Source organism: Carettochelys insculpta, chromosome 6, assembly GCF_033958435.1.
Source record: "Carettochelys insculpta isolate YL-2023 chromosome 6, ASM3395843v1, whole genome shotgun sequence".
Taxonomy (NCBI): domain Eukaryota; kingdom Metazoa; phylum Chordata; order Testudines; family Carettochelyidae; genus Carettochelys; species Carettochelys insculpta.
In genome coordinates this window covers 96,862,760-96,887,394 of record NC_134142.1, presented here as the reverse complement: position 1 = coordinate 96,887,394, position 24,635 = coordinate 96,862,760, and the positions used below count along the sequence as shown (strand labels likewise).

General features: G+C 41.4%; 1 protein-coding gene across 2 annotated transcripts in view; it reads left to right on the top strand.

Moving 5' to 3' along the window:
- Positions 1-257: 257 nt before the first annotated feature.
- METTL15 (methyltransferase 15, mitochondrial 12S rRNA N4-cytidine) overlaps positions 258-24,635 on the top strand; it is a 142,412-nt gene continuing 118,034 nt past the window's right edge. Inside the window, exons 1-2 of one of the 2 annotated variants that reach the window (XM_074997663.1) lie at positions 258-331; positions 3,113-3,402. In XM_074997663.1, coding sequence (XP_074853764.1) covers positions 3,130-3,402 — 273 coding nt within the window. In that variant the 5' untranslated portion in view covers positions 258-331; positions 3,113-3,129. Of the gene's footprint in view, positions 774-3,112; positions 3,403-24,635 lie in introns of both variants that reach the window. The other variant, XM_074997662.1, reaches the window with a different exon arrangement.

Here is a 24,635-nt window from a genome sequence, read left to right as displayed (position 1 = left end):
GCGGTCGCGGGGCTGGATCCAGGGCAGCCTGTGGGGAATACATGAGGCTGGCTTGAGGTTAGTCCAGTGTGGGTGTTGAGTGAGTGACACACGACGCTGGGGCCCTGGGGACGACCCCGAAGGGTTTCTTGGGGGCCACTCCCCTCCGGGCATTTAAATGTCCTTGGTCCCGGGGGCATCCGCCGCTTCCATCTGGGACAGGGGGGCGCTGCCGGTGCGGCAGCAACATTCAGGCGGAACTGAAGGCATCGGTGCCTTGTTGCGAGGGGACGCCGGGCCGGCTGCGCGTTCGTACCCCGGCAGCGACAGCAGGGCAGCGGCGTGATCTGCAGTGAGTACCAGGCCCTTCACACCCACATAGTCTCGCCGGCCTGCGGGGGGCAGAGAAGGAGCAGCCCGAGGCGGTCTCAGCCCTCCTTGCCCCCAAGAAGGGGGGTGGGGAGGGGAGCCCAGCCGAGCCCAGCCGAGCCCAGCCCAGCCGTCAAACACTCTCGGGTATGGAGGTTACAAAGACCCGTTAGAGACACCCAGTAACAGCAGACGCCGCGGAGCCGTTCGTTGAAAATCAATTGACGTTCTCCGTGGTGCTTCTGTATCTTCCGCTGTGGCTGGAGCGCTCTCCCCACCCTCCGTGAGACCGCGTTCGTACCCCGCTGCACGACCTGGGAGGCGTCTTCTAGCTGCGTTTCAGCAAATTACAGCAACGTTTTCGCCTACAAACTCTCAGAAAAGACACTAGGACGAAGTACTAATTGGCAGGCGTAGTGGAAGAGGTGTGACTCTTGCTTTTTAAAACAAAAGAGTTGCCTAAAATGAGTGTTGTGAAGTAATCTGTCAGTATATCACCAACATATTTTTCTAAGATGATGTGAATTGGGTTTGGGTATGATATGTATGCATACCATCTTACAGGTTCATGTGACTACATGAAGTAGTTCTGGTTAAGGAAGTAAATAACTGGTTCTTAATGTTGGCTCTGATCTTGTAGTGATCTCTGTGGGACTGTATGGCCCTCACTGGAGCATCAGGGCTGTAGTGTGTTGCATGCTTCTGAATTAAATAAAGAGACAAGAACCATTTTATCTCCAGCATTATAAACTTGGCTTCTTTGTCCTGCAGTTCCAGGGTGAGAGAGGCAAATTGACCGAAGCTATTAATAAGTATCCTGTACATAATTTGAGCCACCAATAACTTAAATGGTTTCTGGAAGACAGGAGAATGTCTGATTACATGGAACTTGCCTAATTTCCTTCTATTATTAAAAATGGAGCTATGTAATGTTTGGGGCCTAAAGTGTCTCTTCAGGGTGTTGCCATTTTGTGGAAGACAATACAGATGACTAAATAATGGGTGGACCCAAAACAATAGAATATATAAAAACTGGAAAGATAATTGCATCCTAGGATTAGATGCTTCTATAATGATGAAATATGGCATGGCATATTGTCAGAGGGCCTATCCTTTTTTTGTTTGGTGTGTTTTTTGCATGTTAAGAGAGCATATGAAGTGTGGGACTAAACGAGATATTTGCTCAGAAAACAAATGTAAAATTCCTGTAAATGAAACCCATCTTTTTACCTCTTTGCAGCTAACAGCCAATTCGTTCTTTTATCAAAAGAAAAGGTTAGCTTCAAGTAGGGGTTCTCAGCCTGTTAGTATTGTGGGCCACATACTCATCTCTGTATGGCCGCATCTACACTAGAAAGATCTTTCAAAATAGTTTTTGAAAGCGGAGGGTCTTTTGAAATACCCGACAGAGTGGCTACATACAAATTAAATTGAAATTAAATAAAACGTGATGACCCTTTCGAAAGCACTCTTCCACTCCTGTTTCAGGAAGAGCACCTTCTTTTGAAAGCTTCTTTCCAAAGAAAACATGTGTAGACACTTTGTGGGCCCTCTTTTCAAAAGAGCAGTCCTCATGGCGCCTGATTTTTTTTTTTTTTTTTTGATTCCTGGCCCATTCTTTCGAACGAGTGGGGGGCTGTATGGATGCTCTCTTTCAAAAGTGCAGATCACTCTTTTGATCCACTTTTTTGTGTGTGACTGTGCTATTTTGAAAGAAGTTCCATTGGGAGAGAGCTTCCATAGTGTAAAGGTAGCCTGTGTGTTATATGGGCCATAGCCACAGGATATATTTGCTATCTGTATGGCCCTGAGGATATCACATGGATTGATTGGGTCGCAAGCACTCTGCAGATTGAGAAGCACTGACCTAAAGGATACAGCACTCCACGACTAAAATTAAGAATACACCTATCTTCTTTCTGGTTTGTCATCAGCTAGGTATGACTTAGCATGAAAAGAACTGTATGTCATGTTCACAAACAATATGAAACTGATGAAAATAACTATTTGTAAACAGACAAATGGTTTTATTTCATTTCTCATCCATTGAACTCAAGGCTCGGATTGATTACATTCATGGCAGAATTGGTTAATGGATGAGGGCAGGTGGCTAGGAAGGCCTGGCATGTCGCCCCTGCCGTGGATAGGTACTGCTCTGCTGGGCTAAAGTGCCCCTGCTTGTGGCACACTGGGAACCAGGGCTGCTCTCATCAACCAGAATGTCCCTGCCTGCATCCCCCATCCTCTGCATCCTGGCCTGGCCCAGGAGTACCCTGGGCAGGGGAGCTCTGCCTTGGCTGGAGCAGTCCCTATCTGTGGTGGACCTGGGCACACTGTAGGCAGGGGTGCTCCAGCCAGGCTGAAGCAGCTCTGATCCCTTTATTTGTACACTTTATACTTAAATCTGATCGCATATCATTGATATTACCATATGCTTTATTTAATTATGAATGGCTTTAATATGTCATGCTGCAGGCAGAGTCATAGGTTAAAGAGGAAAGAAAAGTTTTATGGTAATACTTAGAGAGAGGTTTTGGCTTGGAGCATGCATGTTGGGTGGAAGGCCTGGAGAAATCCCAAAAGGAGACCAACATTGTAGTTTCCATTAGAATCTCCACATTTTAGTTTCTGCTAATGAAGGTTTTTTTTTTCTGGGATTGTGTGTCCTGGGCTGTGTGAACACTATTTTGTACTCCCACTTCCTGAACCCATTGTTTAAAATCTGTACTTTAATATATTTCCCAATATTTATTTTTTTTCCTAGATTGGTCTGACTACAATATGGTGATGCTTCAGTATTTGTGTCATATCTACAAACGATTGCTTCTGTCTCATTTAGAAATGAACTCAATACATGTAGGTATTTGGGCCAGAAGTATATGTTCTTCCACAGAAGGAAAGGAAGTGACTTATGAATATGACATTAAAGAACAAACGACGTATAACCATGAAGTTCAAAAGCTACATGGAAGGGCAGATGAACGTTGTGAAACACTGCACACACCAGTGATGGTGAAAGAAGTTGTTAATTGTTTATCACCTCAGCCTGCGCAGGTGAGTTAAATGACTGCATGCACTTGTATACAATATTTTTTTTTGCCCAGAGTGGGATTGTCACTCAGCATTATCCTAAGAGCATTATTTATTTGGCCGATGAAATAAAACCTGATGAACCAGCTTGTTAGGCCAGAAGGAGGGCAGGAAAAATGGGGTGAAAAATAGTTTCTGCAAGTGTCTGCCTGGGATCACTACAAGTATTGGAGGTGGGGAACTGTCCTTGTAATGTGTAAGGTAATTAATATCTTTGTGTTTGAGGTGAAAAGTGTCAAACTTGAGAATGAACTCCAATTCAGATGTCTCCCTTTGTAATCTGCTGTTAAAGTCTCTGGTTGTGTCTACACTTGCATTCCTCCTTTTGAAAGAAGCATGCAAATGAGGTGCATATTTACATATCTGGTGTTTCATTTGCGTATTCTTAAGAGTTTCTTTCGAAAGAAGAAAAGCAGTGTAGATGCACCTCTTGAAAGTGAACCCCTCTTCCGACTTTTAAAAAAAAAAAAAGGGGGGGGGGGAGAGTGTAGACACAGCCTCTTTGTTTTATAATGTAAACACTTCCAAGTTTTTGATGCTATGACTTGCTAGAGTGAAATGCACACTGACAGGCTTATGTTTATTCAGATTCCTAAGGTCTGATTTGTCCATTTGTTCTTTGGCAAAATGATTGTCCAATTTGTCCAATATACATAGCAGAGGGGCATTGTTGGCACATGATGGTATATATCACATTGGTGGAAATGCAGGAATATGAGCTCCTGATTGTGTAACTGATGTAGTTTGGTCTAGTGAGATAGCACTGTACTGTAGACGCAGCCTGGGAGAAATTATTTTTCTCCCGCTCCCCACCACCCCTCTGTCCTATCTAGCTCATTCTTCAGCCTTTTTTTTTTTTTTTAAGTTCTCTTTGTGTCGGTTATCATACATCAGAAGAAGTGGGTCTGTGCCATATAAGCTCATGACCTAATAAATTATATTGTTATATATAGTCTTTAAAGTGCTACAGGACTACTTTTGTTTTGTGAAGATACAGACTGACACGGTTAACTTTCTGAGACTCTTTAGCAGCCAAATTAGCCTTAACTGAAATTTAATTTTAGTTCTGTGGGTCAGTGTTGGAAGATAACATTGCAAAATATGAACTCATTCAGAAAGATTTATTGGGTTATTAAAGTGAAGTGTTACTGCTGCTCAACTGAGTTCAGTTGAAGATCCACAAAATCCCATGTGCTTTATCTGGGATTCCACTATTGTTAGCTGATAAGTACACACAGCTTTTTTTCTTCTGTCACTTAAAAAACCCACAGCAGGTGTATCAGGTATTTGAAGTGTCAAAGAATATCATATTTTACAGCTTTCTGTGATGGCAGTTTTAATTCTTTACAGATAAATAGGATGCAGTCAGTGACAGTGTCTCAGCTGGGCTGTGCTAGTACAAGGGTCAGTAGTGACAGGTTAAATTCGGTCTGTATCTCACTGAAACGAACGGTGTAGCTTCACTCAGTGCTATTCTTTGTCATTTTGGCTGTTGAATCAGGGCAGACTTGCTTTCATTTACAGTCTGACGGTTATGTTCATAAGCAGGACGGTTACAGTATTGTGCAGAGGGTGGGTCCGGTGGGTGTGAGCATTGAGCCATCTGAAAAGACACCTTCACCTTTCCTTAAGTCTTCCAGATGCACACTCCACTGTTACTTTACAGCTGCTCAGAATATAGTTGATCAGTTCCTTTCTCAAATCCAAGGTGTCCAGTAAGGATGATCATATGCAGCAACAAGTTATTACCGTCAATCACCCATCTTCATCACCTCAGACGATAACACCATCTTAATACAATATCAAACTGGTTAGATATTGGGTGGTTGCATTCCAGGTGGCAGTGATGGTCAAAGGCTTCTCTGCATTGAGGGGATGTTTCACATATTGAGGATGTTTTTGATACTTCAGCTCTGGGATGAGCTCTCCACCAAACTCGAAGAAAATAGTCTTCAGCAGTCATAGCAGAACTTCCGGATGTAGGTCATCCCAGTTGTTCAGCAGTATCCTTTCCTGCTCAGAGCTGAGTTGCTGAACCAGAAGCCATGCTCCACTGAATAAAAATGTCATGCAGAAAGAAGTGATCTCTGTTCCTCCCTCCTCCTCCTCAGCCTAGAATATCTGCCCAGCATTGTGGTAGCTATGCTGCTAGCTGCCTCCCTCCCAATTCTTGAAAAGTTTACTGTTTGACTGCCCTGTTCATAATACTGTTTAATACAATGCAACACTCAGCTGTGTTTTCTTCACGCTGCTGAACAGCCAGTTGAAAATGGTGCTGCATTACTAAAACCGGATGCAACATGGGATATCACCAGAAAAAAATCTAGAACTATTTTGATAGTCTTTAAAGTGGTACTTGACTGCTTTTTGTTTTGACTGAGTTTAGTAGTTTGACACGCAGTCCCAGAATTTCAGTAGGTATCCCACAAGGTGTCATGAGAAAAAAATCCAGGATACATAACCGAATGCGAGAACATTGCCTTATGTCTGTCCAGAACACTGTCTGATTAGGGAAAGGAGAAACAGAAAAGCCTGAACTAGGAGAGGGGGTATCAGCCTCACACACAGACTTCTTGTAAGAAACTGATGAGGAGACAAAGGAAGGCAACAAATTCTGGAGTTTAAGAGCTGATATACTCAAATTTTGGTCTAACTGTTGGCCACTTGAAGAGGACCTGTTTAGACAGGAGCTGGAACCTTAAGAGAGTGCTTCAAGAGCAGTTGACAATATTTTACCAGAGATTGGTATGCCTTTAATTACTCTGTAGAAAAACTTTTGCTCTTCTCATATACATGCAAGCACATGTGCGCACTCATTCATTCGCTGTCTCACTCACTCACTCTGAAGGTAAATCGGCTCCTATAATGGCTGGCTGGCTCACAAGCATGATAACAAGTGTTTGAACAAATGGTGTCACATGCCCCAAACTTCATGGAATTACTCTGACCCTGGTACTCCCCCCCCCCCCCCCCCCCCCCCCCCCCCCCCCCCCCGCCCACCTCCAGTGATGACCTTGAGTCATTCTGGGAACCATTTGAAAGGTGGCCATAGCATGTTGATGACCCTCAACCCAGTCAGCAATCCAGCTTTCTGCACTCCTCATTAGGGAAGCACAGATAGAGGACTTCACAATGCAGTGGGCCAGGACTGTGAACAAGGTAAGGCTGCCATATTGAAATGGCTAGATCTGGATGAAGAAATGTACATTGTTCTTCCACTGTGAGTGCAGTCTTCCCTAAATCATGGCCATAGGTAGTTGCCCAAAGGCTGAAGGACTTTTAGTACTGTTTAAAACTGAAGTCTCAAATAGGACCTCAAATAACAGAACTCGTGGTTATGGAAAAGCTTATATAGATTCTTCCATCTTCACGCAAAGAATTGTTTGCATACACCAAATGACAAACTTAGCAGGTACTATCCACCTAACGGAGGACAGTATTTAAGTTCAAGCCATCTCAGGACCCACTAAATTTGGGGCATGGGGTGCCCTAGGCAGCTGCATATTCTGCATATGCCTAAGGATGGCCCTGTTGATGATGGGTAAGAATGTGTGGCTGTTAAGTCGGAGATGATGACCTCCTAAAGATGAATGCATGTTATTTACTGGTCAAGCCCCATTATTCTTGAGTTTGTCTCTTTCATTACAGTCAGCATAATGTGATAATACCTATTGTTCCAATGATGTGCCTTTGAGACGTCATGCTGGGCAGCATATTTGCACTGGGATGCTGGTTTTCTATCAGAAGAAATAGCCTTCTTCACCCAAGGCCAGGCCTTGACCTTGTCAGGAAGCATATGCAAGCAGCCCATGGACTGCTGAACAGATGGCTGCATGGGAGGAGTTCCAGCCTGAAACATGCAAGCTACTTGGACGAGGAACAGATTCTGGTGAGCTTGGTGCTAGGCCCAATGGTCAGGTCTAGTGGCAGTACAGCCACGTTGGAGAAGCTGCTGACACATGGGTATCACTGGTTCTTGGGAGAAGCATCAGCAAGTCAGACTGCAGTTCTTAGTAGAACCCTTGAACTTTGCAGATACAGATTTTTTTTTTTTAATGCTCAGGAAACACTGGTGGATATAAACTTTGTATCTATGCAGAGGTCTACTCATAAGTTCTGTTTAGGTTATTAATTTATGGACTTATCTAACTGTAGGCAAATTGAAGGGACTGAGTTAGGAGGAAACTGAACTCTAGAGAACTGGCACCAGATATACCATTTGGGTTCAGCTCAGAGATATGTATTGGTGGGAGGGGGGGGAATAATGATGTTGTATGAGGGTTGAGGCTTGTATTAGTTGAGACTTTATTTTACCAGTTACACAAGCTAACATCAAATTAAAAAAAAACACTTACATATCTTTAGTTGGTCTTTATTAAATATATATTTAGCTCAAAAGAGTTGTTTTTGGAAAGTTATGAGCATTTGAAGATAGGGTGTCAAAATGAGAACTATTCGTGATTGAGAGTGAGTAGTCCCTCCAATATAAAACTATAGGTACATTGGATTCTGGTAAACGTCATCTTAAATATATTTTGATTTGGGACCACAGTGAACTTTTACATCCTGTGCTGCTTCTTCCAAGTTTGAGGTTCTTGCTCTGACATGTGGAATGAATCCATGCTGTTACAAAATATTCAGGTTCTTGGTTTGTGTTAGGAGCAAGACTTTCCTTGTAAGGGGTATAGAAAGGGGACCATTCTGTGGTTTCTTTGTAGGACTCTAAGACACGTGCTTGCTACTGAAGAACCTTGAAAAGATGTAAGGCAGGAGAAGGCTGGTGGCTGCAGCTGCATAGGGAATAGTCTTACAGATTTTGTTTTCTGTCCATGTGGTATGCCAGCGGTCACCTACTTCTCATCTGCAGCATGAGTGTCAACAGGCACATCTGTCTCCTGTCCTTAACAGCAACATGGCAGCTCTCACCAGATTTCTTCCTACATGTTTCTTTACTACAGAAGTGGAAGAGTCTACAGCTGCTACTCGTGAAGAATAACAAGAGAACTTGGTCTGTCTACCGAGAGCCACGCTGCAGATTTCATTTGACTATTTCACTAAGCTAGCTTGCTGCTACCATTCTATCACATAACAGATGATGGTGCATCAGGAGCCTATTTTAGGCACTGTGTTTATAATAAAGCAAGATACAATGCTTTTGGGTGACTCAGCTTGTAATAGTACTGCATATAATTTCTCTATTGCGATAGCATCACTCTTTGCACCTCTTGGGTAAACTAATAAAATTCACCAGAAAGTAATCTAAACCCTTTAAATTTAAACTTGAGTGAGACCATAATCCCAGAAAGGATAATTAATATATGTAACTACTCATTTCCTCCCCTTCTGGAACTGTGTATATTATTTAGTCAGCTTTTTGGCTGAGGCTGCTTATTAAATATTTGAGTTCTAGTTTCCAAACTGTAATTGTCATCCCCATCTTCACCAGTGTACAGAATATGTTGGGGCTCCAAGTTCATAGCAGGAGTGCATGCAAGCAACAATCACACTACCCTATCCCACTTCTGTTTCTACATTGTTTAGAGTTACACCTACACTGCTCCTTCGTAATCAGGCTTTTTTCATATGATGGTGCTCGTGGGAAAACTAACAGTATCATCATCAGATTCTTATAGCCTCTATCAGTGGATAAACCCCAATGTGCATGTGCTTGCAGAACTGGTCTTGTGCTGCTGCTAATTGGGAGCAACCTCTCCCATATTTTAAAATCCTTTTTTCCTGTCTTAGGACTGCTATGATACTTGAATCATAGCATCTGGTGACCTCACAGTGTTAATGTATTTGTACTTTCAGTGCCTCTGTGAGATAGATAGTATGGCTCTCCATTTAAAAGAGGGGGAAGCTGGGGCAGAGAGAGACTTAGTCTTTGTTTACAGTAGTAGTAGCATCCTTCAGTCTACGTAGACTATGGATCATGCCCTTCACAGTTCCGTTTGGCATCCTCATTTGCAGCATCGTCTGTGACTGTGAAGACCCACACGAGAGTGACAGTCCTTGTTGCATATGTAATGGGTGTCTGGCAGGTCCTTGCTGTGCTTTCTGTGGGCTCGCTTCTCCTTTGCTAGCTGTATGATCCTCAACTCACCCTTCTGAAGGTCCTTGCATAGTTCCTGCCTCCATCTGCTGCGATCGTCTGCCAGCTTCTCCCAGCTGTCTGGCTTGATGTCTACTTCCCTGAGGTCTCTCTTGCAGACATCTTTGAAGCGCAGCTGGGGGCGTCCAGGAGGTCTTTTGCCAGAGGCTAGCTCACCATACAAGATGTCTTTTGGGATCCTTCCATTATTCATCCTGTGGACGTGGCCAAGCCAGAGGAGCCGCCGCTGCCTGAGGAGGGTGTGCATAGTTGGGATTCCAGTTTACAGTAACTCTCCCTATTCCCTCCCCTATCAATCTGCTCTGTGCAACTTCAGCTACACAAATAGCATAGCTGAAGTCAGTATACTTACCATACGTCTTCTGTTTAGGAAGGTTGGCAGAGGCTGCTCTCACATTTACTCTTGTCCTGGTGGAGTAATCTAGTCAACAGGAGAGCGCTCAGATTCATTTTTCACTTCTAAGCAAATACAATAAATTGACGGTTGTTGGATCGATTGCTGCAGTGTTGATCCAGCTCATAGTGCAGACAAGCCTTAAGTCTCCAAGATCACACAGGAAATCTGATAGAGTTAGGAACCGAATCTGCATCTGTTGAGTTGTAGACTAGTGCTTTAGCCAAGGACCATCCTTTGTATCCTGCTCTGTCCTTCCCTCTCTTCAAAAAAAAAAAAATTTACTTAGAATACCCATATATGGAGCTTTATTCAGAGACAATTAACAGTACATCTTTTTCCACAAGTGTTCACCACAGTGTTTACAGCTTTTGGAAAGTAAATGGCATTTTACTTGAAAGTCCTTAACCTAATTAAAATTAGAATTATCATCTTACAAATTGAGGGGGGGAAAAATAGTTCCCTGCTTTTATATTACAGCCTTTATGTACAAAGTACCCTTCTGCAGCTTTCTTAACTCCTTTTTAATAGCATTAGGGGTTCTGGGTCCACTTTGTTGCCTTCATCTGCTAATCGAAATATAGACATGTTTAGTTGCCTCTATACCTCTGCTAAATTATTTTTGGTTACTACTTTGTGGTGATTTGTACAAAGTCCATTCATTTTTGCCAGTAATGTTTGATTATAAAGACTGGCACCATGTTATATATTGTTAATTTTGCATTGGGGTTTAAAATACAATATTTTCTGTACCAAAGTTAATAAGGCAATTATTTAAGAATTATCTGAACCTGAGAACTACTTGAGGCAATTGTTATAGAAACAGAATTTACTTCTGTATAATAAAGCCACCTCACGAAGAACATGTGCTTTGCAAATCTGTTAGGTAGTGAGTAACTTCAAACATTCACAGGATCTGTGATAGATATCTATCTATCTATCTATCTATTTTTTTTTTTAAAATGGTGGAATGACTAATACCTGAGAACTCACTTCAGTGGTTATTTTGCCTGAGTTTGAGTACAAAATTCCACTTTTAAGGTACATTTAAGGACTATTTCCATCGCTTAAAAGCAGGCCCCGCTTTTCATTCCCTGCAATTAAGTGTCGCTTGTGCGCGTGCACACACCTGTAATGTAATCTAAACCTATGGAAAAAACCAAACAAGCCCCTTTGACACGTCAGAAAAGTATGTAGCATTTAGAAACTTTATTAATAAATGTGTATACACATACATGCAAACATTATTTCAACATTTTTGAGGTGCATGAGAGCCTGAGACCCAGCAGCTGATCGTGCTGCGCCCCCACCTTACAAAATTTCATATAGCCGCGAGGGGGCTTACCCCGACTGTAAGACTGCAATAACCTGCAAAGGAGGTTGAATATCTCTAACGCTGGGTAAATTCCACAGCGAGGCTGATGGGGTTTCCATAGAAATCTATGAATACAAGCCAGAAGTGATGTAAGGAGATCAACTATTTTGATTCTTTTTGAATCAAAAGTTCAGAACATACATATTTGTGTGCCTAAAGTAAGGCAACCTAATCTAAGTACAGAAGTTGAATTTTGGAGTTTCTTAACACCTATTTCTTCTTTTGACTTTAAAATGAGTGGCATTTACCTTATATGCTGAATACCCATAAGTGGCATTAAAAGGTCTCAATGTGGGTTTTGTTGCCGGACTTTGTCCTCGATTGATAATATTAGTTCAGGTTCCTAGTTCTTCTCTAGCATCTAGAGAAGAGTTTCCAATTATATATGCCTAGAAATGAAGACTGCCCATGACTTAAACAAATGTATATTTTTGGTTGGCTGTCACTAAATATTAAATAACAAGTTTGCTTTCTTATAAAATTATCCTTGGTAAAATGTATGTCAGATTTTAATAGTACACATCCCTTGTTATATTTAAGGAAAGAGAAAGAATTGATTTTCCTTGAGCTGATTTTCCTTAAATATGATTTACAAAATCTGGTGGCTTACTGAAGTCATTTAGAGGTTGTAACTTTTTACCAAAATTAGTTTCATTTTGGACATTGTAATAATGATCTGCTTGAATCATACTGTGCAAATATAAACTACATGTAATTAGATTTAACAGCTTTGAAAAAATATTAACTAAACTGGGTAAAATTTACTGGCTGAATTTAATACATGAGAAATGTGGTCTAATAGATGCCATTTAAGTTTTTATTTTTTTTTTTATCTTTTCTACCTGGCCATGCTATTGAAACTCTGGGGTTTTCTTAATCACATTTTTCCATCACATGGGTTTGGCCTTCTGTCTCCATAACCTGGGAAGCATCTACACACTTAGAACAGTCTGACAGATTCTCAACAGAACTCTGCATTTGCCTCAGTAGTATTATGCCTCAAATTTTTGAGGCATAACAATTTCCTTGACGAACTACTGTCGACAGACGTGCAACGTAGACAGCTCTTTCGACAGAGAGGGGCTACCAGTTGCCGAGCAGCCCTCTGCAGATCTTCCATTCTGTTTTCTGGCACCAGAGGGCAGTGCAGTCTGTCAGTTCTCTGTCAACAGAGCAAGTTATGTATAGATGCAATCTGTTGACAGAGGTTACCTTAGGTTACATCTACTCTACAAGCATCTGTCGACAGAAGGTATAGTTGACAGGGTGATCTCGACAAAACCTTAAAGCATGCAAGGACTTCGGGCTTTCCATAGGCCTAAAGAAGACAAAAGTACTTGGTCAGGATGTTGATGAATCTCCATCAATCAGCATTGACAACTATACGTTAGAGGTTGTCCATGAGTTCGTTTACCTGAGGTCCACCATCACTGACACCCTGTCATTGGAGACTGAGCTAAATAGGAGGATTGGAAAAGCAGCCACAACTCTGTCCAGACTCAGCAAGAGAGTGTGGAATAACACAAGTTGTATACCCACACCAAAATGCAAGTCTACAGAGCCTGCATTCTCAGCACCCTCCTTTACGGCAGCGAGTCTTGGACCCTGTATGCCCGCCAGGAAAAGAGGCTGAATGTCTTCCACTTGCGCTGCCTCAGGTGCATCCTTGGAATATCATGGATGGACAGACTGCCCAACACAACCGTCCTTGAGCAAGCTGGAATCCCAACCACGCACACTCTCCTCAGGCAGTGGCGGCTCCGCTGGCTTGGCCACGTCCACAGGATGAGTGATGGAAGGATCCCGAAAGACATCTTGTATGGCAAGCTAGCCTCTGGCAAAAGACCTCCTGGACGCCCCCAATTGCGCTACAAAGATGTTTGCAAGATGGACCTCAGGGAGGTGGACATCGAGCCGGACATCTGGGAGGAGCTGGCAGACAATCGCAGCAGATGGAGGTAGGAACCACACAAAGGCCTTCAGAAGGGTGAGATGAGGATGACACAGCCAGCAGAAGAGAAGCGAGCCCACAGAAAGCACAGTTAGGACCTGCCAGACACCCATTACACATGCAACAGATGCAGCAAGGACTGTCACTCTCTTGTGGGCCTTCACAGTCACGGTTGATGCTGCAAATGATGATCCCAAATGGAACTACAAAGGGCACGATCTATAGTCTACGTAGACTGAAGGATGCCTACTACTATTCTAATTTTGAAAGAAGAAAGCCGGTGTAGACACTGCTCTTTCGAAAGTAAGCCCCATCTTCAAAAGAATCCTTCTTCCCATTAAATAAAAGGAAGAAGGATTCTTTCGCAGATGGGCTTACTTTCAAAAGAGCAGTGTCTACACTGGCTCTCTTCTTTCAAAAGAAGCTCTTTTGAAATCAGAATATGCAAATGAGGTACCAAATACGCAAATTTATCTCATTTGCATTTCAATATGCCTCATTTGCATACCTGTTTCGAAAGAGGAATGCAAGTGTAGACGCACCCTGAAAGTTTATGGAGCTCAGCTAATTTTGTCAAATATTTAGAAGTAAGAATTCATCAAAGAATAATTAAAAACTGAGTAACTTCCAGTTGGGCTGTACATGTTATTTGGAACCAGAATATTTTCTTATATGTTTAGAATTGCAAGCCAGCACCAATGGTGAGCTCTGTACTTTGGCTATCTCACTCCAATTTCAGGTATACTTCCAAGTTCTTTTCCAGTGATACTCCAGTGAGACCTACCTGCAGGATGATGTAGGAATTTTTATGCCATTTTTGCAGAAAGCTGACCTCCTCTTCAGCCCCAGACACCGCCTGCCACCAACAAAAAGCTTTCAGCTGCCAGTGCATAAAGACATTTTATTGCAACGTAATTATTAGTATGTCTGTCTTTTAACAGTTTACAAATCAACATTATTACCTCCTGTTTCTGGCATTCTCTCATGGGAGCAGTAATGCTGATTGTCTCTGGTAGGCTTTGTGAAGCATGATTTGTAGAAGGTTTGATCAAGGCACATGTACTAGTGAAGTTGCTCATCTGTCCATCAGTCACAATGTTTTGTTTTGTTTTTTTGTTTTTTTGCTTTTTTTGTTTTTAAATTTTCATGGTACCTCAAATCTAGGCTATGTTGATCTGAATGTTGCTAAATGATAGATGGCTAGATCCTGGCTATTGTGAAACTGGTCAGTGTAATGAGTCCAAAAATCACAAAGTCCCACTTCTTTTGAATTTTGCCTTCAAACCATCTGAGTTCTGGAGCCTAACAATTTCAAAGTGAAAGACACCTTCCTCAAGTGAATCAAGAATATTCTTTGCTTCAGATAGGCAAAATAGGCTGAATCATGAACAAATAAAAGCAGATCTTTTTAAATTTTAAAATTTTCAAACCCCATGTTTAAAATTTTCAATCAGACCATTTAGGAATTCTTGCATTGCTTTCATCAATGTTTCTTCTATATCAACTACACACAGGCTGCATCTACACTAGGGAAAAACTTCGAAATGGCCATGCTCGTGGCCAAACTGGAGAATACTAATGAGGCACTAAAACGAATATTCAGTGCCTTAGCATACTGCCAGCCGCGGCACTTCGAAAGTGCCACATTTCCCTTGCACGCGGCTCGTCTACATGGTGATACTCTTTGAAAGGAGCCTGCGAACATTGAAATCCCTGTATACCTATCAGCTGCTTTCAAAGTTTGCAGGGTCCTTTCAAAAAGTATCCCCATTTAGACAAGCCGCATGTGAGCAAAATGCGGCACTTTTGAAGTGCTGCAGCCAGCAGCATGCTAATGAGGCGCTGAATATTCTCCGACTTGGCCATTAGCATGACAATTTTTGAAATTTTGGCCAAGTCTAGACACGGCCACAGTGTGAGAGTGCGCACCCTCATTCCAGTTAACGTCTGCCTGAAAGATTGAGATTATTCTAAGGAGACATCATTAATAAATGTCATGAACTCACTGCCCTTTTTGGTCTTTGTGGTTTGAAAGATATAGAATATCTTTTTGAAGTATACAGAACCTCTCTAACACATGCCTTCTACTTAACCAGTGGACATTGTTGTGCTGCAGTGGGTCACTATATTAGCTGAAATGCATCTCAAAAGAGCTTTTAAAAAGATGATGTTGCAAACTCGACATTAGCGAATGACACAAGCTCAATCTCTTCACAATAGCTGGTTTTTCAAGTTCACAGACCTCAAACCACATGGTTTGAATGATGTGGTGAAGTGTATATCGCCGCCAGATGTGTAGAAAAGCCCTTTCTGGAGAGACCTTGCTTTGTAATAAGCGAGTTTTTACTTTCTGCAGAATAAACAATTTTTTTTCCCAAAAAGTTTTCAGAAGTGGTCTCCCCTGTTTGTATTGTTTTCTAATGATATTGAGGACAAAAAATTTCTTGAAAATTTCATCTTCATGAAATCTAAGAAACAGCAATAGCTGAGTAGTGCCACTTAAATTGCTTGATTCATCCACTGCAAGAGATGTGTGTGTTTTAAGTTTAGAAAGCAGCGCTGACAAACAATTCTCATAATTTACCTCCAATTTTCCCACAGCCGTGGAATCAGGTGGGAACTTTTTTCACATGGTTGGGTCACAGTGCCCTCTGACAGCGCCCGGTGGTTTCTCCCTGCAACGTGGTGGCCAATTAAAGTGCGGGCGAGCTGGGGCCAGAACCCAGGGTCCTCGAAGAAAGGGGAATCCTACCACCCACCGGCAGGAGGAGCAACGCAGTCACTTAAAGGAGCAATGGAACTCCACCTAAGGTCCACCCTCCCCCTAGCAGGCAGGCACCCAATCAGAGAGAGAAGACAACACCGGTTTAGAATATAATTAACAAGAAATTTATTAACACAAATAACAACATGCAAAAATACAACAGCAACAATAACATAAACCAGTTCATTAACTATATTTAACTTACTACTATAAACACGTAATCCATCTTGGAATCCAGCAGTGTCCTCAAAGAAAAGTATGGTTGTTAGAGGGGAAATGGGAGAAAGGGTAGTGAGTCTGGGCAGGAACGCTACTCGAGGCTCAAGTGGCCAGTGGTGGAGGCCGCTGGGTTCCTTTATCCGCAGCCGGCCTCCTAACCCCAGCCCTTTCCTGGGGCTTTTGCCCACTCGGGAGAAATATACAAGGGAACAGTAGAAGGGAAGTACTTATTATTTACTTATCTTAAACAATTTTATCATTAAACAGTCTATGCAAGTAACAACCTATTGCTAAACAGTATATACAAATGACAACCTATTACTAAACAGTCTATGCAACTACTATTATAAAACGCTTTTAACCAAGTGTGGCTTGTAATATAGCGTAGGCTAGAGAGGCCTGGCTGTATGGGGTCAGGCCCCCAGGCACTGCCCTCCCCCCGTCGAAGGAAGGCACAGTGAAGGCTACGTTCCCTCACTCCCCTGTAAGGGGTCCTGGTGCCTACCAGTGTCTCTAGATAGATGTATAAGTTCTTATATGAGGCCCAGCTGAGCCGTGGGCCTAATTGGTTTTACGTGTCTGACGAATAAGATGTCCAGTCCAGGTTGTAGGTCGAATCCGGTTGGCTGCCCAGTCCAGTAGAACGATTGGTGTGCGGCTTGTGTGCGGTGGTGTGGCAGGAGCGAGGGTGCCGCTGCTGACGGCAGGGTCAGGGCTTCAACAGCTGGGTACGCAGTACCTCACCCTAGGGGTAAGGCCAGTTCGCCACCCAGCTGATCCGCCTCAGAGCCCGCTTGCCGCTTTTAGATGGCAGGCCCTGGGTTTCACCAGGCAAGTACGCAGTACCTCGTCCTAGGGATGAGGCCAGTTCGCCACTTGCCCGATCCACCTCAAGGCTGCTAAGGTAAAAACCAGTACACTATCACCACAGTGGGCGAACCCTACTGGGTAGTACTGGTAGTGATTCAAAAGCTCTTTGAACAGCCGGAGCTCTTCGCAAAGGCTTCTGTGATCTTCTCAGGCAGACAAACCCCCCCAGACTGGCACTGAGTGCTGTGCTGCGCCGCCTTTTATTTGGTGTTCTCATGCATGATTCATTAGTTAATTTTAATATTCATGATTCTGTCCACGGTTTTCAGCTAGGTCCTCTCTCTTGGTCGAAGTTTCTAGAAGCTGGCGGAAGTCCGCTCCCTTCGACCAATCAGAGGGCGTTGTTTGGATCCTAACTTTATGGATTCAAGTTACTGGGGAAGCTAAGTGCCCCAAAATGGCCGTAGGTGGGGCCACAAAATGGCGGCCTATAAGCTTTTAGTTTGTCCATGTCCCTGTATAGATTTTACCTCAGCCAGAGGCTTGTTTTCCTTGACACACAGGGGCGATTATGTCCTAGAGATGAAAATCCCCGACACCCTCTTTGTTTTCCTTTCTGGCAAAAAGCTGCTCCAGCATTTTCAACATGAAGTCCTTCACAAGCTCTGCATTCAGGAAAATCTTTTTCGTTGTAGCCAGTACCAGCGCTGTCCAAAGAGAATCGGCTCTTGTTTTTTCCTGTATAGTTGCTGATGTTGTGAGAATGACATTTAAGTGTGATGCGAAGACTTCAGATTTTCAGTTTTGTTACATCTTGCAACACGTACAGAAGAATAGGTCACTTTGAAGTTTACTGTACTTCGATTCAAAGTGGTGCTTTGCATTCATGTCCTTGCAGAGTGGCTTTACATATTAAACATACAGGTTTTGCATGTAAATGGAGCAGCATAAGAATAAGGAAATCAACTTTCCAGTTTGAGGTTAAAATTAATTTTTTTTAATGTTGACTTTCTGATGTTTAATCCCATTCATATTTGGCCCATTTCCATTATTAATGGGAAGCAGCCTAGCTCACTCACACCTGATGCTATCGTAAGAACATAAGATCCGGAAAACAGTGCTTAGTTTGTGTCTAGGTTGAGCCTCAGCATATCTAGGGTTGATAGTTCATAGCCCCAGCACCTCTGCGCTGCTGGTAGCCAGGAGCTCAGAAGAAAGGGTGATGGTGGCCCCAGTATCTCTTTCATTATATGTTTAAGCATTGCCAGTATATTGCAATTAAATTAGGAAGTAGTCGGCATTATATGATAGGCAGCACATCATTTTAAGTATAAACATTTTAAGGTGAGCTGATGGATCACACAAGAAGTTTTGTCAGACTACCTATTGAGTTATATTCAAATGCTGAATGGGATAGGACTGAAGTTTCAAAACCCATCTCTCCATTTGTTTTTTCTGTGGTAGTTTCTCTTGACAGAATCACAAGCTAATCACCCCATTTTGTCTTTAAGGGGCCATAATCAGGCAGACCTATTCAGTGATTACTTTTGCAGTGGTTAGGCTGCGCTTCAGTTTGCAACATTTTGATTTTTGGGATTTCATCAACAGCTAAGCAGTGTGATGATTCTGGGTGCCTTCACCTGAAATAAGCTACAGATGATTAGCTATTTTGTAAATTAAAAACTTAAAAATTCTGGGGAGAAGAGAGCTTCAGAAGGGTTAGAGATGTAACTTTCACTTTTTCATTGCTCACAGATACCTTTAGAAATTAATAGACTAACCAAAGACATCAAACTTATTTTCTTTTTTTTCCTCAAGATGTTAATTCATCAGCCTAGTTCTCTTAGTACTTTATTTTTTGTTATTTTAGTAAATTCAATCGTACTATTCTCATATATCATGGCTTTTTTTTTCTTTTATTCTAATGTGTGGTCTATTGATAAAAGTTTTGTCAACATAGCTATGTTGGTCAGAGCACTTCTGACCAACATAGCAAAAGCCCCTCGTTTTTGTTTCTTGCAGGTAGGGCTCATTTTATTTATTTGTGGAAAAGGTATCAGCCGTACTGGCAAGAGTCTAAGTCTTTTCTCCACTAGACAGAGTTTTATACCTCTGTGGGTGTAGATCCATGGTGTCCAACATACTAGCCACATATGGGTACTTAGCTGGCGATTTCCCTTCAAAACTCTGGCTCTCTCCATCTGTTAGCTGTGTGACCCAGCCCCTGCTCCTCCAGAGTCCTGTGGCCAGCATTTGAACCACTCACTGCCACCTGTCCCTCTTGCATGTTCCCCTGAGGCAGCACGTGAGGTTTTATTTGAATGTGCAGATGTTTGTAATTTGGATGCTTATAATTCAAGAACTGCCTATGCATACATTACACATTGATTGACCAACATTGGGCAACTGGCTCTTGGTAGAAACCTTAAATGTCATGCTTCGGTGAACTATTATGCAGCTATATGACTCTGGGGAGCCCCTTCAAGTCCCTTATCTCATGTACTCTTAGTCCCTTGGCCAATTGGCAATGTGGATCCCTGGACCACAATGTTTTCTTGTGGTTTTTCTTTCTGTTTATTTTTTAATTAGATCAACTTTTATAATTATGTCGAACTCTGTATTGATCTACAAAGTAGTTACAAATATTAAAGGTCCACCTGTTTCCTTCACAAGTTTTGGTATGTTCTGCCTGTAAGTGTAATAACAGCATCTTGCCAGAATATATTTCCTTTCTTTATTTATTTTCAATTTTAGGTGATATTTCCAAGACACAGTACCTTTCCTGCCGCTGAAATATTTGTCCAGTTAAATTCAGCCCTAGTGTAAGTGTGTATAACTCTGACTGAAGTGGGAATTCTGCCTGGCTACACTAAGCATTAAACTTGCAGGACGCAGTTCAGTTTGCATTCCTTACATATTTGTCAGAAGAGTGGCTTTTGATGGTATACCTTCAAACATTTGCTTCTATTTGCGTATATATTCCAAAATTTTGAATTTTTTAATCTAAAATTTATCAATCTCTTTATTCCAGAACATGAGCTAGATATTTTGTGATCGCAAACATTTTTCACCCTGTGCTCACCAGTATTTTCGGGTTTTTTTGGCTTGTCATATAAAATATCCTTGATCATAAAATGTCATTAATTCAACATCTAATGATGGTTGAAACAGGGAAATACAGAGGCAGACACGTGAAGAAAGTACATTCTTGATTTTGATGGAAACCCTCACAGAAATAATTAGCTTCAGGTTGGCAACTCTTTACACCATTGGTCCTTATATTGTATAGCTGTCCCCAATGACGCATTAGTGAGGCAAATTACAAAATAGTGTAGGTTAGTGGAGGTTTTATCATGGTTTTTCCCCGTTTTTGTGTATTATAACAAATATCCATGTTGTAAGGAAATATTAAAAACCAAAACAAATTTATTTTTAACTGTAGAGTATCTGATTTAATGAAATTTAAAAAGCCTATAAAATTATCAAAGTGAATGTTTCATGAAAGAGAAAAGTTTATCAACATTTTTAACAAGATTGTACTTTTGAGTTAAGTATTAATAGTACAAAATTTATGCTTGTAAATGTTTAGAACGCCTTCAGTATAAAGATGTATAATTTTTGACTGCTTATTATGCTTCTCTTAGGATAATTCTTCTGCACGTTTCAAAGGAATAATAGAACTGTGTTCATATGTGTATATTAGTAAAGTTTTCAGCTGTAATGTTTTCCATGTGTGTTACGTCTTAACCAGTGACAAACTTGCTACTAAGGTTGTTTTTAGTGGAACAGTCAATCTTCATTGTGCTCCCAGTAAAATGCAGGCCCTTCCTATGGCACCTTTCACTTAGGGTGTGTCTACACAGGCACAAATCTTCAAAATAGCATTAGGACGTTTCCGGCCGCAGCGCTTTGAAAGCACCACTTTCGAAAGTGCGCGGCTCAGCGCAGCTGCACTGGGGTCCTTTTTGAAAGGACCCTGCACCTTTCGAAATCTCCTTATTGTGCTCACTGACCCCGCTCACTGAAAAGGACCCCCGTGTAGCCGCGCCGAGCTGCGCCCTTTTGAAAGCGGCTGCTTTCGAAGCTTCATGGCTGGAAGCATCCTAATGCTAACCAGGCACTGAATATTCAATTCAGTGCCTCATTAGTAATCTTCAAAATATGTCTATTTCAAAGATTTGTGCCCATGTAGACACAGCCTTACTGTGTTCCAACACCTTTTTACAATCCACAGGACTTTCTTTTCTTTTTTTTTTTCGCTCCCCCTTAAATAAATCAATAGCCTAGGACACAAGTATGCCTTTTATTTGTGTTATGGTAGTTCTCCAGTCAAGGATCATGGATCTACTGGCCTGGGAATAGTAATGTTTAAAATGTCTGTATGCTAAGATATAAGCCAGTAATATCAAAAGATACTTCCTTCTCTATAGTTGGTGTTTGTGAGTAAACAGGGGAATGGTGCAGTGGGAAGGTTTGTAGGAACATTGTGTATTTTCTTGTAAGTGCTGCTGTTGTTTGATGTTCGTTTTCATGTTATATACATTTGTGTAGTCGTTTAATGAGCAAATTAATACCAGTGATATGTAGTAATAGATGTAATTTCAAATCAATGTTAGATATGTCTACTTGTGACTTTGTCCAGTAGGTTTATGAATACGGGTTCCTCAGATATGTGGTGAGTTATCACAGTGAGCTTTCAACCCTGCTCTGTTTGCTGACTAGCTGACTTTATTGCTATGAAATCCGAAATGAACCATGACGTTGGTATTATTTTGTTTGCAATGGAGATACTTTATTGAACTATAGAGACTGGGTTTTTATAGCACAAGCAGTAATGAATAAAGACATCTTTACCATGTTTGAGCTCTTAATAAGAGACAAAACTCCAGCAGGGGACATACCTGACCAAGTAACCTTGAATAAGCAAGGTACTGGTAAGGAGTTTAAAATTATAGAGCGGTCAAAAATTGAGATTATATTGATTTAGTTAATGAGAGATGGGATGAGGGAGAGAAGCATCAGTTGCTGTGATCTCTGGTTCATCCCATCTTTGAAGGAGTGTTACATTTTATTTATGAAAAGACAGATAGCTTAAAAATTAATTATATATAGCATATCTTCAAATTACAAGTTACACACATTCATAAACAGATGCCTGAGGTGCATCCCCTGCATCAAATGGCAAGACTTTGTCACAAATGAGGAGCTTTGGAACAGAGCAGGACAAGAACTACTTGATGTTCAACTCAAGCGAAGAAAATGGGGATGACTAGGCCATGCTCTCAGAAAACCATCATCTGGCATAGTCTGCAAGGCTCTCAAATGGAACCCGCAAGGAAAATGCAAAAGAGGCAGACCTTGAACAACGTGGAGAAGATCTGCTGAGATTAAAGGACAACAACTGGGATACTCCTGTGGTCTGTTAGAAGTTTTGCCCCGAGACCAAGTAAAGTGGAGGTGACTTGTAGATGACAAACGCACCACCCAAAGTACAAGGCTGTGTCTACACTTGCATTCCTCTTTCGAAAGAGGTATGCAAATGAGGTAAATCAAAATGCAAATGAGGCACCATTTGCATACATACACCTCATTGGCATATTATTTTGAAATCGCTGCTTTCGAAGGAAGAAAACCAGTGTAGACACTGCTCTTTTGACAGTAAACCCCATCTTTGAAAGAATCCTTCTTCCCTTTTCTGCAGGGAAGAAGGATTCTTTCGAAGGTGGGGTTTACTTTCAAAAGAGCACTGTCTACACTGGTTTTCTTCTTTCAAAAGAATCTATTTTGAAATAATATGCAAATGAGGTGCCATGCACATTTGTACCTCATTTGCATTTTCAATTTACCTCATTTGCATACCTCTTTCAAAAGAGGCATGCAAGTGTAGACACAGCCCAAGGGTATAAGTCAAGTAATTTATGTAGAAATTCTGGCATACTCATCAGCATTTGAAATTTCCAGTTGGGAACATTTTTGGAAAACCTTAAGAGAAATGCCTTTCAATATCATTGAAATAAATTTTTCCAAGTGCTTTGTGAGAATGGTGGAGAAATATAAATATCTTGCTGAAAAAACCTAATAGAATATTAGCCATTTATTCTTAAAGCACTAAACTATCATTCATACCACACATAACATTGCTCTGGAGCTGTAACATTATTTAAAGAAAAAGAGCTGTTTAATATTTTAAAATATGTCAAAAGGTTTTCTTCCTATCACTTAGAGAATCTAAGATGGTAGCCAAGAGTTAGTTCATGATTACAATTCGTTTTGGAACCCTACATAGCTTCTCAGTGCCCTGTTTTCTTTTTCTTATGGGGGGAAGCTGAAATGGTGATGATAATGCAATCGGGGTTACATGTGTTGCAGATTTTTGTCAAATGAGCAAATTGTACTGCTTTCTAGTGCTGACTGGTAGATCATGTTAGTGACTTTCCCCTATTCTTTTATTGATACACTGATTTGAGAGTAGAGTTGCTCTATTTGTACTTCCAAATTTATTGGAGGGTAATAAGACAACTTTCTAGCTTTGTATATTAGTTAATAAAAGCTTTCATTTGGTAGAATGGACATAAGAGGAAATACCACACAATGGCTATGTCTGCACTAGCCCAAAACTTCGAGATGGCCACGCAAATACATATTCAGCGCCTCATTAGAATGCTGGCAACCGCAGCACTTCGAAATTTACGCAGCTCGCCACTGTGCGGCTCATCCAGACGGGGCTCCTTTTTGAAAGGTCCCCACCAACTTCGAAATCCACTTATTCCTAACAGCAGATAGGAATAAGGGGATTTCAAAGTTGCCGGGGTCCTTTCAAAAAGGAGCCCTGTCTAGACAAGCCGCGCGGCAGCGAGCCGTGTCAATTTCGAAGTGCCGCAGCTGCTGGCATTCTAATGAGGCACTGAATATGTATTTCAGCGCTTTGTTAGTAAACTTTGAAATGGCCATGCAAATGGTCATTTCGAAGTTTTGGGCTAGTGTAAACACAACCAATATTAGGATGTCATAGAAAAATATTTGTCAACATCCTTGGGGTTGGAGGTGGGTAATTGTTTGAGTATTTTGTGGTCTCTGTAGAGATTGCAAACTGGTGAAAAATCTTCAGAAACTTTTATTGTTCTCAGTCTGATATATTCACTTTGAAACATTCCAAAATTTTTCAGAAAAAAAGTATACTAGAATCATTTTTATGTTGTAGTTGGATGCCTTCTTAGTATCTGGTATACGATCAAACAGGTACTGGTGGTACTACTACTACTACTATTTAGGACTGTACAGAAAGCCATTGTCACACAGTAGACTGAACTTGAAATTTCATCTGTATCATACGCTCCATCGAAAAGTGTTTCATCTGACGCTGCTCTGTCGGCTTAAAAAAAGTTTTGTAAAAAAATCTGACTTTGAAAGCACTCAGTCCTACTGAATTGAATGGAAAATTGCTTGCTTGCCAGGATGGAGATCCTCATTTCCATTTTCCTTCAAATCAGTTTGTTTGTTTGTTTAATATGACTTAAGTGCAACAAATAGAAATAGACGAAACAACTTGAAAGGCCCAGCTAAATTCATAAT